At 38.9% G+C, this 15,519-nt stretch overlaps 1 protein-coding gene across 5 annotated transcripts in view; it reads right to left on the reverse strand.

Annotated features, from left to right (window-relative positions):
* ACOXL (acyl-CoA oxidase like) overlaps positions 1–15,519 on the reverse strand; it is a 572,636-nt gene that overhangs the window by 236,030 nt on the left and 321,087 nt on the right. For all 5 annotated transcript variants that reach the window (XM_072636271.1, XM_072636277.1, XM_072636298.1 and 2 more), the window contains exon 11: positions 9,294–9,410. In XM_072636271.1, the coding sequence (XP_072492372.1) occupies positions 9,294–9,410 (117 nt within the window). The remainder of the gene's footprint in view (positions 1–9,293; positions 9,411–15,519) is intronic.

A 15,519-nucleotide genomic window follows, 5' to 3' on the forward strand; every position in this document is an offset into this window, starting at 1 on the left:
ATTTGACTACAATATTCCTAGAAGTTTTTCTTTTGGAATCTCTTTCAGGAGGTGATTGATGGATTCTTTAAATATTTATTTTACCCTCTGGTTCTAGAATATCAGGGCAGTTTTCCTTGATAATTTTATGAAAGATGATGTCAAAGTTCTTTTTTTGATCATGGCTTTCAAGTAGTCCCATAATTTTAAAATTGTCTCTCTTGGATCTATTTTCCAGGTCAGTTGTTTTACCAATGAGATATTTCACATTGTCTGCTATATTTCATTCCTTTGGTTTTGTTTTATAATTTCTTGATTTTTCATAAAGTCATTAGCTTCTGTCTGCTTCATTCTAATCTTTAAGGAATTATTTTCTCCAGTGAACCTTTGGTTCTCCTTTTCTGTCTGACCAATTCTGCTTTTTAGGGCATTCTTTTCCTCATTGACTTTTTGGATTTCTTTTGCCATTTGGGTTAGTCTGTTTCTTAAAGTATTATTTTTTTCAGCATTTTGTGGGTCTCCTTTAGCAAGCAGTTGACTTGTTTTTCATGATTTGCTTGTATCACTCTCATTTCTCTTCCCAATTTTTGCTCTCCTTCTCTTACTTGATTTTCAAAATCCTTTTTGAGCTCTTGGCCTGAGACCAATTCATGTTTTCCTTGGAGGCTTTGGATGGAGGAGTTTTGACTTTGTTTTCTTCCATTTGCATGCTTTGGTCTTCCTTGTCATCAAAGTGAGATTCTATAGTCTGATTCTTTCTCTGGTTTTTGCTCATTTCCCCAGCCATTACTTGACTATTTAGTTCTGTGTCAAAGTAGATCTCTGCTTCCAGTGGGGGTAGGGTTGTACTGTCAGCCTCTTGATTCCCCACAATCTGTGGGCCTAGAGCTCCAGAAACAGTAGCTGTCTCTGTCCCTGCTGCTGCTGTGTCTGCCTTGGGTTCCTCTTCCCCCTTCCCCCTCTGCTGCCCTGGGGCTGGGGCCAGACCACTCCACTCTCCCACACTGTTCATACAGACTTTTTCCATTGACCTTCCAATTTGTCTTGAGTGTTTTGAGGTCCTGAAGTCTTGAAACTGACACAGGTATGAGAGATTCAGTCTCCTTAAGGCCTGCTTAGTTCCTGTCTGCACTGGTGTGAACCATGCTGGACTGTGCCCTGCCCCCAGGGTGGTGTGATAAACACTTCCTGGTGACCTTCGATGCTGTTTTGGGATGGAGATTTGCTTCGTTCCATCATTCCATGGGTTCTGCAGCTCCAGAATTTGTTTAGAGACATTTTTTACAAGTATTTGGCTGGACTTGGCAGGAGCGCTCTAGAAAGTCCATGCTGTTACTTCATCTTGGCTCCACCCTCTAGAATAAGTCATGAATCAATTAAAGGGGATTATAGAGCTTTGATCATTGGATGAAGTCAGATGATACACAGGAAGCTCCTTCTGATTGTTCAAAATAATCAGACATACTCCTTGGCCTATGTATACCCTATTAGTGTACCAGTAAACTAATCAAACAACAGAGGACCTGGGGTTATTTCAGGGTTGGAGCAAGACCCCTGAAAAGGGATCACTCTTGGGAGAGATTTTTTTTCTCCCCTCTCCTCTTTCTTCCTTCCTCTACCCTTTTTCTCTCCTTCACTCTCCTCTATTTCTCCTTTTATTGAAGTAATCTCTACTCAGTCTCTTCCATCCAGCTTCTGTCCTCATCATTCTATTAAACATGTCCCCTCATAAAATACCAATGAACTATAAACTACCAAATACAATGACCTTCATTTCAGTTCTTATCCTCAACCTCTCTAAAGTACCTGACCCTGTTGACTTCGCTATTTTGCTATTTCTATTACATCACCATTAAAAAACTTTTTTACTATTTCTATTACATTTTTTTCTATTTATTTTTTGCTATTTCTATTTTCTATTTCTTTTTTTTTGCTATTTCTATTACATTACTACCACCACCACCCTTCCTTCTCTCTAATTGCTCTTTCTCAGTTCCCCTCATCTTTGTCATTTGACTTCCTATTCAACATATAAAGAGCAATGGAGATAATACCTCCTCCCCTGTGAAGCCTTTTTTTGATCTTCTCTGTAACAGCCTCTTCCCCTTACACCTAATTTTTTTAATGGGACCTATGATTTTATTGATGTAGGGAGCTCCTGGTGAAGAACACTCTACTAATGACTATCAGCAGCTGCTCTGCAACTTAATTATCTTAAAGAAGATTCTTAAAGAATCTTAAGATTCCTTAAAATTTTCCCCTGCAAAGGAGAATGGTTTTACACTGGAAATACAAGGACAAAAATAACTAACAAGGAGTTGAAATCCAAGATAAGTAAATCCAAGGAAAGATACTAAGAGAACACCTAACTGCCCTCAATGAAGTCAAGTCACTTGGCCCATCATGGGATCCTGAACAAACTGGCAAAAGAAATTACTAAATCACTGCCAGTGATACTTGAAAGATCATAGAAAATGAGAAAGTTGACAGTGGATAAGGGCCAACATCATCTTTATTTTTTTAAAAATGGAAGAGAACCTGAAAACTATAAGCTAGTAAGGTGGACTTCAATTCCTGAGAAAATTCTAGAATGGATCACTAATGAGATGGTTGGTGAGCATCTAGGAAAGAGGGTGGTGATTACAATGAGCCAGCAGGGCTTTATCAAGAACAAATAATGCAAAATGAATCTCACTTTTTGACAGAATACTAAGCTAGTAAATGAGGAGAAGTGCATGGATAGAGCTTATTGAGATTTTGGCAAAGCTTTGGATAAAGTATCACATATTTTTTTGCAGAGGAATCATAGATAAGGGTTATATGATAATATAGGTCAGATGGATTCAGAGCAGTTTTAGTGGCTGAACTCCAAGATCAGCTATTAATGGTTCTATGTCAACATGGCATGAGGTCTCTTATGGAGTACCCCAGGGACTGGTGCTTAGCCTGGCACTGTTTAACATTTTTATCAGTGACTTGGAGGAGAGCACAGATGATAAGCACATCAAAGTTGCAGATGACACAAAATTAAGGGGATAGATATCCACAATGGATGATAAGACAGTCAGGATCCAAATGGATCTTGACAGGTCAAAGCACTGAGCTGAATCCAAGAAGATAACATTCAATAGAAATAAATATAAAATCTTGCACTTGAGTTTGAGAAGTCATCTTCCCAAGTCTAAGATGGAAGAGGCATGTGTGGATAATAACTGTTCTGAAATGGACCTGGAAGTTTTAGTGGTCTGCAAACTTGAAAGGAATAAATAGTGTGATGTGGTAGCTAAAGAAGGTAATGTTGTTTTTGGGCTACATTAAAGGGCATAGCTGTTGGAAATAGGTGGTAGTCCTTTAATATTCTGACTTCATTAGACTTCATCTGGAGAATTGTATTCAGTCCTGAACATCACAGTTTAAGGAGGACATTGATATACAGGCGAGTGTCCAGAGAAGGACAATTAGGATAGAGAAGGACCATGAGTCCAAGTTGGAAGGAAAAAAGAAAGGAAAGGAAAGGGAAGGACAGGAAAGGACAGGACAGAACAGGACAGGACAGGACAGGACAGGACAGGACAGGACAGGACAGGAAAGGAAAGGAAAGGAAAGGAAAGGAAAGGAAAGGAAAGGAAAGGAAAGGAAAGGTAAGGAGAGAGGGAGGGAGGGAAGGAAGAAAAAAAGAAAAAAGAAGGAAGGAAAGAGAGAAAAGGACACAAGCATTTATTTAGTGCCTACTATGTGCTAGGCACTATGCTAAATGTTTTACAAGTATTATCTCATTTGATCCCCATAATAATCCTAGGAAGTAGAGTTATTATTATCCTCATTTTAGAGTTGAGGAAACTGAGGCAGTCAGAGGTTAAATAACATGCCCAGGGTCACACAGCTAATAAATATCTGAGGCCAGGTTTGAATTAAGGTCTTTCTGACCCTAGGTCTAGCCCTTTCTTCCCACTTAACCACCTAGCTGCCTGCTAAAGCTGACATGTGCATTGATGGAAGAAACTGAGTATATTAAGCCTGAAGAAGCAAAGATTCAGGGGGAATATAATAACATTTAAGGGCTATCATGAGAAAGAGGGTATTGATTTATTCTGTTTGTCCTCAGAGGGCAGGGTTAGGAGCAAAGAGTAGAAGAAACCTATATAGACTATATGTTGGCAGGTGGGAGAGAAACTTCGTAAAAATGAGAACTATCTAAAAGTAGAGGGACTGCCTTCAGAGGGACTTGGTTCACTTTCTTTCTTTCTTTTTTTTTTTTGGTATTTATTTAATATTTAATTTTTTTCCCAGTTACATGTAGAAACAATTTTTAACATTTATTTTTAAAACTTTGAGTTCCAAATTCTCTCCCTTCCTCCCTCCTCACCTCACACCCATTGAGAAGGAAGCAATTCAATATAGGTTACATTTGTATAGTCATGCAAAACATATCCATAATAGTCATGTTGTAAAAGAAAACATTAAAAAACTCAAGAAAAATCAAGTGAAAAAAGAAACAAAAGTTGCCTCAATCTGTATTCAGACACCATCAATTCTTTCTCTGGGAATGAATAGCCTTTTTCATCCTAAGTCCTTCAGTGCTTCATGGATCATTTTATTTGTTGCTGACAACAGCTAAGTCATTCACAACTGATTATCTTACAATATTGCTGTTACTTTGTACATAGTATATTTCACTTTTCATCAACCCACATAAATCTTTGTAGGTTTTTCTGAGAGCATCCTGCTTATCACTTCTTATAGTATAATAGTATTCCATCATAATTACATACTACCACTTATCCATCCACTCCCCAATTGATGTGCGTTCCCTCAATTTCTAATTCTTTACCCCCAGAAAAGAACTGGGTTCCCCTCCTTGAAAGCCTTCAAGCAGAGCCTGGCTTACTATTCATGGGGCAGAGTATAATGGAAATTCCTTTCAGATATGAGTCAGACTAGTTGTTCACTGGAGTCCCAAACTCTCAACAATTCTATAATTTTGTTAGGTACCCATAGGTTAAGTGATTTACCCAGACTTGCAAAGCAAATTCATGTCACAGTCAGAATAATGGGTTCTCTATTACTTAGTTTAGTTTGTCTAAGCATGAGTCTTTTTTTTCTCATTTGATTATAAGCTCCAAGAGAGTAGGAACTATAATTTATTTCACCTTCGTATCTACCTAGTTCCTTTGTCCTGTGTCCAGTACTCTGCACACAGCAAGTGCTTAATTAAGGTTTGTTCAATTGAATTGAGAGTTACCTGGGTCATTGATTCTTGACGACCTTTTTGGATCCTGACTCTCTCATTATCCATTGTGATGCCTACCCATAAATACAATTTGTGATTGTTCTACTAGAAAGGGGGAAAGATGATAATACAAAGAATCTCAAAGTCAAATGATTTCCTTCTTTTTCAGGGAGATCCAAACATGAGCTTAAAGTCATTGAATTGGCCTCATCTGGGCATAATGCCCAAATGAGATTTTCTTTAGCAACTGTGAAAATACTTCTTCAGTATCAAAAGACTGAGTTAATACAATGTAGATTTTTTCAGGGGGTTCAAATTCCTTTCAATCTCACTTAGTAGTAAAAATGTCTCAGGTCGACCAGAGAGCTCACTGACTAGAAAGCAGCATCAAATTATGTAATGCATTGGAAAGGTGTAGGGAAGGAAAAGAGACAATGATGAAGTGTGGAAATTTAATAACAGCAACTCAAAAACAGTGGGGTTGAAAAATGTGCTTTGCTCAGAGATAGCTACATAAAATGGGTGACCAGAATCTCATATTTCTTCCAAGTTACCTAAAGTTCAGGGCTATTCATCTCAAGGTATGGTCTGAAGCACTTAACTCTACATATAAGTTTTCCAAGACAGGTATTCTTTGTTCTTTTCTCATAATAATTCTCCTATGAGGAACAATTATTATCCGCTTTTACATATGAGGCAACGGAGGCTCTGAGATGTTAAGTCACTTGACCATGGTGGCACAACTGGTAAGTGTTTGAGGCAGGGTTTGAACCTAGGAATCAAGTATTTTATCATTATACTAGACTGTCTTCTAAATAAGTGAATACAAGGTATGGATATAGTTTCTATGCCTATATATAGATATATATACATCTATGTATCTATGTAGATACATATCTATATAGATATGTATAGATATATATATTCTATATTGGAATGGATAGGATTTCTAACAGTGAACAGAAAGAGATATTACTGGGGCAGCTAGGTGGTGCAGTGGATAGAGCACTGGCCCTGGAGTCACAAGGACCTGAGTTCAAATTCAGCCCCAGATACTTACTAGCTGTGTGACCCTAGGCAAGTCACACAACCCTTACTGCCTCCAAAAAAAAAAAAAAGACATCAGTGAAACTAAACCTTGAGTGAAGATTAGGATTCTGAGGATGGGGTACTTCACAGGCTCAGGGAACAGTTTATACAAATGCACGGAGGTGGGAAACAGAATGCTGAGCTTGGGAAAAAATAAGTAACCTAGTTTGGCTGGAAAGCAGATTAGGTGAAGGGGAATAATGTGAAATAAATGAGGTTAGAAAGGCAAGTGAAGAGTCAGACAATGGAACAAGACAGAGAAGTTTGTATTTTGAAAGAGAGTCCCTGAAGTCTTTTGCATCCAAGTCTGAACTCTGCTTTAGAAAGATTACTATGTGGAGGCTGGATTAGAGTAGTAATGAACTGGAAGCAGGGAGATGAGTTAAGAGGGTATTATGGTAGTTCCAATGACAGGTGATAAGTATGAGAAATAGGGTGGTGGCTATGTGAGTAGAGAGAAGAGTATGGATGTGAACTATGTTATGGAAAGAAAATCAACACAATTTGGCAATGAGTGGATGAGGGACAGGGTGAAAGAAAGAATAGTTAAGAGTAACTCCAAGGTAAAGAGTGTGAGTAGTAATAACCACCCAGTAGAAACAATAGTGTGGAGGAAGAACATATTTAGAGGGAAAGACAATGAGTGAGGCTAAGATGTTGACAGCACACTCCAAGGAAGACTTCCAGGAGGTGCCTGGCCAGGAACTGAGGGAGAGATTGGGCTGCAGACACAGATTTGAGAGTCACTTGTATGGACATGAGAAGTGAAGTCAGGTGAACTGCCTATTATTGTTTGTTGTTCATCCCTCGTTCTTGAAGAGGACCAAGGACCTCAGGAGGGGATGTCCTGACTTATGCATGATTAGGACTGAAGTGAGACAGAGCTGAGCAAAGACATCAGCCTCATTCTCTCCTCTAGAGCTGTCAGACTCTAGTGGCAGGACAAGTCACGAGGACTGGCCACAGCCCCAAGAGTAGGTGAAATCAATTAGGAAAGGGATACGTAGAGAGAAAAGAGGATTAGGATGGCGTCTTGGGAAACATCCATGGTTAAGAGGCAGAATATGAATAAAGGTTCTAGAAAAGTTTATGGAAAAGAGCAGACAGGTAGGAGAACTTGACAAAATAAAGAAGGAGCCAAGGGAAGAGAAAGTATACAGGAGGAAGGGATCACGGGTACTGCCAAAAATGGCAAAGAAGTCAAATGGGTTGTCTGAGGAAAGTCGATAAACTTTAGCAGCTAAGAAGTGACGGATGGTCTCAGAGGACCATTTGGGTCCAGCGGTAGCCAGCTATATGTATAATGCTATTATATTTAATATAAATAGCTCATATTCATATTATAAAGCTTCACAGTTCACAAAGCACTTTGTATCTTCACCTGCTAACAACCCTGAAAGGTAAATATTATTATCCTTATTTTACAGATGAGAAACTGAAGCAGACAGAGGCTGAGTAACTTACCCAGGGTCTCACAGCTTAGTAAGTGCCAGAGATAGAATTAGAATTCAGGTCTTCCTGACTCCAAGTCCAGCCCACTATCCACTAAGCTACCACAATAGTGATAGGGGCAGCTAGGTGGCACAATGGATAGAGCACCAGTGCAGGAGTCAGGAGGACCTGAGTTCAAATCTCACCTCAGACACTTGACACTCACTAGCTGGGTGACCTTGGGCAAGTCACTTAACCTCAATTGCCTCATTCTGAGTCATCTCCAGTCATCCTGATGAATATATGGTCACTGGATTCAGATGGCTCTGGAGGAGAAGTGAGGCTGGTGACCTGCACAACCCTCCCTTACTCAAAGTCAAGTGCAAGCCATGTCATTATTCTCTGATGACATGGTTTTCTTTGGCAACGAAGGACAAACACACACACACAATAGTGATAAGATCAAAAGCTAGATTTAAAAGGCTTGAGAAGCATTCGCATTGAGGAAGAGGAAGCTGTGTAGATTTTTTTAAAAAAAGAATTTTGGAGAAGACAGAAAGGATATAGGATGGTAATTTGATAGGGTGACTGCAACAAGTGAAGATATTTTTAAGGATGAGGGGGAGCTGAGCATGTTTGAAGTGGGGGACGGAAAAGAGACAGAGAGAAGGAGAGGAGAGAGAAAGAGAGGGACAGGGACTCTCCCCGTCACGGAAATGAGAAGCTTTTGCAAGAAGGGACTGGAACAAAGGAGAAAATAGGGGACAATGTAGAGGGATTTTGAACTGTGGGTAAAGGAAAAAAAGATGTTTGCAGAGGATGGCTTTGATACCGTCATTAAGATAGTAGGTGAGGAGAGTGTCTCTGCCGAGGAAAGGAAAAAATAATCAAACTAGGGGCTTAAGGGGCGAGTCTGGCCCAGCTGGTGGAGTTCAATAGACAGTCAAACAAGGAAGAAGAAAAAAAGATAGGGCTCAGTTGGCATTATGGTGTGATCTCATTCAGGCATTTTCAGCAGCTCAGGAATATAATCAGGGAAGACGAATGATGGAGGCAATTTAGGGTTGAGATATGCGAACGGATGAGTGTTTTTAGGGTAAAAGATCCAAGGACAGTAGACAGGAGACAGGTGAACTTGTCACTTAAAATGTTAAGAATGGCATTATCCCTCCTCAATATGTGTATCTGTGGAGATGTGATGCAGGGGGTGATAGAGAGAGGTAGAAAAAAGAAGCTGAAATTCAGATTGGCCAAGTCCATTGTTTTTGGCCACTCTAACAAATAGTTTACTAGGGGAGAAAATGAAAGAAACCCAATGGAGAAAATGAGCTCTTTTTTTGATGATCTGAAGGTTTTCATTAGCACTGATCATCCAGACAATGGCGTGTTGGCTACTATTTCTAGCCCATCCAAAAAGCCCTGGGTGTTCACATCCAATATCGTTAGAATTTTAAAATCGCTATCTCATCTCTTTTCAGCTGCTTATTAATTTTAGCTTGTCACTTATGCTAATGTTTAGTTAGCAAATATTTAATCAGCTCAGATGGCCAAAAGAAGGTTTTACCTGCTGGTAAAAGTCAGCGCTAATGCCGTTGCCAAATGAGGCATCAATCGGAGGTACTGCGTTTGGTGTTCAATGATCTTGACTTCTTCCTTGGCCTTGGGCCCAAACTGCCTCCGGCTAGAAGTAGTAAAAGCAAACATGATATTTTATTGAAATCCAAAAGGCAAAACCTTTGTGTTTCTGGCAAGACAAGTGAACAGACAGTGTGAAACTGTTGCAAAAGTCAAACAGCAGCCTATTTGTCTTCCAAAATTGCTTTGAAATAGAATCTAATGGTATCTTTCAAAATCTGATTTAAAACAATTAAAAATCATAAAGTCTCCCCTCCCCCCACACACATACAGAACAACGGCACCTGAACATGGCTCAAAAGGAACCTTTTAAATGTTTTCCTCTACATACAACCCTTTCCCTCCACTTCATGGGCAAAATGATTTTTACTGCTTAACATTTATATGGCATTTAATAGTTTCCAAGTGCCTTATGATCATTAATTATTCGGCTTAACTAACTTTGTGATATAATTAAGAGGATGGTTATGATATTCTAGAACATATTTCAAAAGGACATTCTCAGAAGGAAACCAGCTTTAACCCTGGTGTTCCTGTCAAATTCAAACACAGGTCATTATTTTCAGCCTCCCTGAGGCCCCCCCTGTGGTTACAAGTTGAAAAGGTATTCCTCACTTCCTGCCTTCAATTACCGTTGAGTCTCTCCCATGCCCTATAAAACAGCTGCTGGGCTTCCCTCTTGAGGTAGGTATGTCAGGGGTGAATCCAACCATTCCAGCTAGGAGTTTATAAAATATCAGGGGATCTTTTGCATGAAAGGTGTTCTGTCACTGCAGGTCATGATCATTAGTGAGCAAATGCTTAAATGAACTTTCACAAAACCACCAGGCTGCAAGGAACTTTGAGGGGTCATTGAATCTATGCCCCTGCCTCTCTCTCAAAGCCCTAGACCTAAAGCACAGTGTTTCTGTATAGGTAGGATCTAGATATTTAAAAGGGGTAGTTACAACATGAACAAGAGCAGAATATTTCATATACATTCATCATCTTTCTCAGGAGATCATTTAAATACTTCAATGAGGACATTTATTTCCTTGTACTAGATTGGCTATAATGACCCGTCAATCAATAAATCAATTAACAGATGTTAAATATTTGTTACATTTAAGAGAAGTATGATTCATGGGAATTAGTATGATTGATTAATTAACAATTAATAATATTAAGTAAACACTATATGCCAGTAACTGTGCCAGGCACTAGTGATACAAAGACCAAAATAAAACAGTCTCTGCCTTCAAGAAGCTTACTGGTCCTATGGGGAAGACAAAATATAGAAAGATAGATAGATAGATAGATAGATAGATAGATAGATAGATAGATACATACATACATACATACATACATACATACATACATACATACATACATAGACAGACAGACAGATAGACAGACAGACAGATAGATAGCCAGCCAGACAGAGATAGATAGATATACAGACATAGATAGACAGACAGATAAACAGATAGAGAGAGATAGATAAGTGTATAAGTATGTGTAAGCAAAAAATAAAATTAAAAACCAAATGTTTAAAAGTTTACATTGATGAAAAATAAAAAAAGTTAAGAATATTAATAGCAAGTTGCATTTACAAAGTGCTTTAAAGATTATAAAGCACTCTCAAAGAAGTATTTCTTCTGTGGAGATGAAAATTCATCAGGTTATAGTCAGTGTACTCTTCCATAGTATCACATCTGTATGCTTTGGGTAAACAGCTGTTACAAAGGATGTGATAAATCTTAAAACCTTAAAAAAACAACACTACTTTAACATGCATGTTGCATAATATCCTCCCAAGTTCCCCTGTATTGGAGGGGGTTTTCATTGGTTCACTATATCTCATTCACTAATCAAAGCTGGGCTTCCCTTCACAGTAATCTTTTCATCATCCTCCTCTGCATTTAGGAATGTAAACCCCATTCAGAGACAAGACACACTCAGTCAACGTTTAAATTGGAGAGAATTAGGGAAGGTGGTTGAGGGCCAGGATGACAGCCTTCACCATGTCTTAGACGTGGTCCTTTTCATTTGAGGTTGATGTGAAGAGGTTAAAGAATAACTATGTTGTCAAATGGTTTGGGGAGAGTGAGAGAATCCTTTGACAAGCCATCCCATCAGCTCAAAAACTTTCAGACTTGTCAAAGTAGCCTGCTCCCTATTGTATAAATTATTTAACAGATGAAAAGAATGTGCTGTGGACAAGGATGATAAAAGAAATCCATAGCAAAGTCAAAGGGAGCACTCAGAGATCTCAATTCAATTATCTTCCCAGCTTTTAGAATAGCCATGAGGAAGAAAAGAGAGGGAGGACAAAGCTAACTATCCCATGCCATCCCGGGTGGGCTAGCCCTGCTATCTGCTCATTCCTGAAGCTTCAACATTAGCATCAGAACAAAGAAGCACTTTCCTCACTATTCTGTAAGGCTAAGCAAGTAAGTGATATAGTGGAGAGAGTGAGGAATTTAGAATTAGAAAGAATGGGGTTCAAATCCTGTTTCAAACACAAACTCAAGGGCAAAGGCAGAGTGTTTACAAATGAAGGAATGAACACACACATATTAGTGAGAGAAAAAAATATATCTTAAGTGTTTTCTACATCCAAAGCTAAGTGCTAGGGATAAAAGTAGAAAATTAAGACAATTTGTGCTGTCAAGGAGCTCATGTTCCAATAGGGGGAGGGAGCACACCTAAGAAAGATGGCTTCTGGGAAGATAGAAAGGTCTCTGATAGGGTATGAGCCATGTATGGCTTTTAGTGTCATTTCCATGAAGAAAATCATGTCTGCTTCTGACATTGTGACATTTGTCAGTGTCTCAGGCTAGTGTATCATGAACTATCTTTTATATGCCCTTCAGTGGTTGTAGATGTGGAAAAAACAGGGTTTGCTCTTTAGAAAGATGGCTATTTAGGAGCAGGCTGGTAGTAGAGTCAGTGATGTCTGTAGAGTGCTGCCATTCTTAGGGTTTTTGGGTGCAGGGTTCCAGGCCTGAGGGAAGTGGTGGTCGGGATATTGGAGATGATTTGGTCCATCTGGAAATGCCTCCTGTCTTGTCCTCAAAGTGTCTTAACTGCTTCAGTGCTAAGATAAGGATGGAAAGAATAAGAAAAAGCTATTGGGTTTAACAATGAGGAGATTGATCATTGGTAAACTTGGGGATAGTGTCTTCAATAGAATGGCACAAGTAGAGAAATCAGATTGCAGAAAGGAGTCAATGGCTATTGAGAATAGAAAGATGGGAGGGGAAGATAACACTTTGGGCAGAATTTTATTTTATTTCAGAATTAAATTCATGTAGACTCAGACTTATTGTTTTTGATTTGTTCTTCACATCAGACGATTGTCTGCTTATTTCTTCAACATTTAGAGCATTTTCTTCCAACCTCATACTGAGACTGAATCTTATTTCAGACACTTACTAGTTGTGTAGCCCTTAACCTTTGTTTGTCTCAGTTTCCTTACTTGTAAAATGGAGTTAATCATAATACTTCCCTCTGTCATAGTTATTGAGAGGATCAAATGAGAAAATATGCAAGGGGCTTTACAAACCTTAAAGCGTTACATAACTAAGGCATTCTATGAATTATATAAATAAGGCATTATGTAAATGATATATAAATATATCATTGTTATTAAGGTAGGTAGAACTTTATTACTCTCATTTTCCAAGTGGGAAAAGAGGCTCAGAGAAGTTAAACAATTTGCTCCATTTCACAGAGTTAGTATTTTGGCCAACATTTTAACCCAGGTGTGTTGATTCCAAGTACAGCATCTTTCCACCCTCTTCCATTAACATAGGATTGGATTTCGGTATACCTCATTTGCTAATGCAGAAGACTTTCTAAAATAAGAAACAGCCACACAGAGACCCAAACTAGACCTCTGCAAGGTATTTCACCCCAGATCCTCAGAAGTGCATGAGAACAAGTCTGGTTTGGCATCTGCCTAGAGCTGCAACTCCTGACAGAACCCCAGATTCACTACAGAAAGGAGGAACAAAGCCTTGGGTGGTATTCACTCTACCACAACCACAAGGGAAGGAATAGTAGAGTGCTCTCTCCCCTCTCCCATCAGATTTAGCAGAGGAACAAAGGATGTGTCTGCTCTGGGGTGAAATGTACATGTATGGAAAGAAAAAAGAGGACTCCCCTAAGTCCCTACAGGCTAGGGGGGAAAGAGGGAAAGAAGTACACCTCAGGTCATCACCTTAAAAGACAACCCATGGGAAAGGTAAGAGTTGTAATGTCTCATCTTTTAAAGCCAGGCTGTTCAGAGTTGGAAGAGGAAAGGGTTCACACTCATTCTGGCTTGCTTTGATGAACTAAAAAAATTTTTAAAAAAGACTGAGGAAGATAACTGAAGTATATGTACCACTCTCTCTGAGAAACTTGACAAGATCCCTGAAGTTCACCAATATGTCTTGTTATGTTGGAACATTATAGGCATTCGAGAGAGATGAGTCTGACAATCCACAAGGGAATGAAAAATGAACAATGTGGATTGCAGAAGATAGATGATGACTTATACTTTCCTTCTGCTGGTGGTGGATTACAGGTATGGCCAAGGTATATGATATTAATCATGACTGTTGTGTCAGTTTATTTTAATTAACCCCACTTCATTGTTCCAAGATGGGATTCTATTGGAAGGAGGTCCTGAGAAATGACAGTGGATTTTTTTAAAGCATCAAACATTTTTTAAAAAGAATTTATATTCCTCCAATTATGACAGATAGTAGTTGGATAAGCCACCCACTGAGTTGGCCAAATGTCACCTAAAACATGAAAAGACACTCCTGAAGAAAAAGGAGTTGGACACAGAATTGAGGAGAAAGGCAGCATTCTATATCATAAACTATGTTCTCACATAGAGAAATCCCATCTTTTCAACACTGATATTTCCTGGTGATGCTATACATCTGAGAGTCAAGGAACAACCACAATCTCAGAAAAATCCAAAATCTATGAAGCCCAAGGGACAATGATAAGACATGTAGGGTATGTATTCAGCTAATGGTCCATTATTCATGATAACTCAGATTCAGAAAGAGGCATAAAATACAATATTGAGGACATACATAGATGGGAAAGGAGGGAAGCCAGTTGTGTAACATGGTTGAAATATAACAGATGGACAACCCAAGAGCTGCCCTGCTATCCATCAAATATTGAAAGAGCCAAAGGAAAGCCTCAACATATTGGATAGATACTCTACAGTAGATTCAGAACAAAATATGGACAAGAATCACACAGGATGAGAGAGTATAGATGGATCGCCATCTGTGTGGGTGGGGAGAGAGGGCCCACATCAAAGAGATAGCTATCAAAGTAGCTCATACTTTGAAGTACGGATGGATTGAAGCATGAAGAGCCATCAGAAACTTGAAAAACAGAAGGACCCACCAACATTATACTATAACAAAGAATTTTTTTGTTATAATTTCTGGGTTTAGAGTCCTCCAGAGTGTCAGACAGTTAGAGAAAGCTTCCTTTTCAGAAAAGGAACTGGGTGAGGAAGGAAGAGACTTGCAGAAAACAACTTTTATCATGTGGAACACACATACACACATAGACATGCCTACACCTCTTTAAGGTTTGCAAAGAACTTCACATATGTTATATCTCATTTGATCCTCAAAATAACCCTGGAAGGTAGATGACATTAGCATCCCCATTTTACAGATGTGGAAACTGACAATGGAAAAGACTAAGTGACTTGCCCAAGATCATACAGCCAGGAAATGTCTAGTTTCCTTAGGAACACTGAGCTGCATTTCAGCATCACTTCATGGTAAACCACCAACCACTGTTCATACCAGCTGGGTCTCACTGGTGAGGCAGAAGCATAAATTTTGTCACAAAGGATTCTTTCTGCTTTTCCATTTAAGAGTTATGTAATACTGCTCCTCAACTGCATATAAATTATAATGATCTGACCAGATAGAGTTTCACAATAGGATTTTATAACCTGATTTTTAGAACTATAGCATGCATGATACTGAATGAAATTAGCAAAACCCACAGAACACAGTACATAGTCACAGCAACTTTGTGTGATGGTCAACTTTGATAGACTTAGCTCTTCTCAGCAATGCAGTGATACAAGACAATTTCAAAAGACTCATGATGGAAAATGCTAACCACATCCAGAGAAAGAA

Source organism: Notamacropus eugenii, chromosome 1 (assembly GCF_028372415.1).
Source record: "Notamacropus eugenii isolate mMacEug1 chromosome 1, mMacEug1.pri_v2, whole genome shotgun sequence".
Taxonomy (NCBI): Eukaryota; Metazoa; Chordata; class Mammalia; order Diprotodontia; family Macropodidae; genus Notamacropus; species Notamacropus eugenii.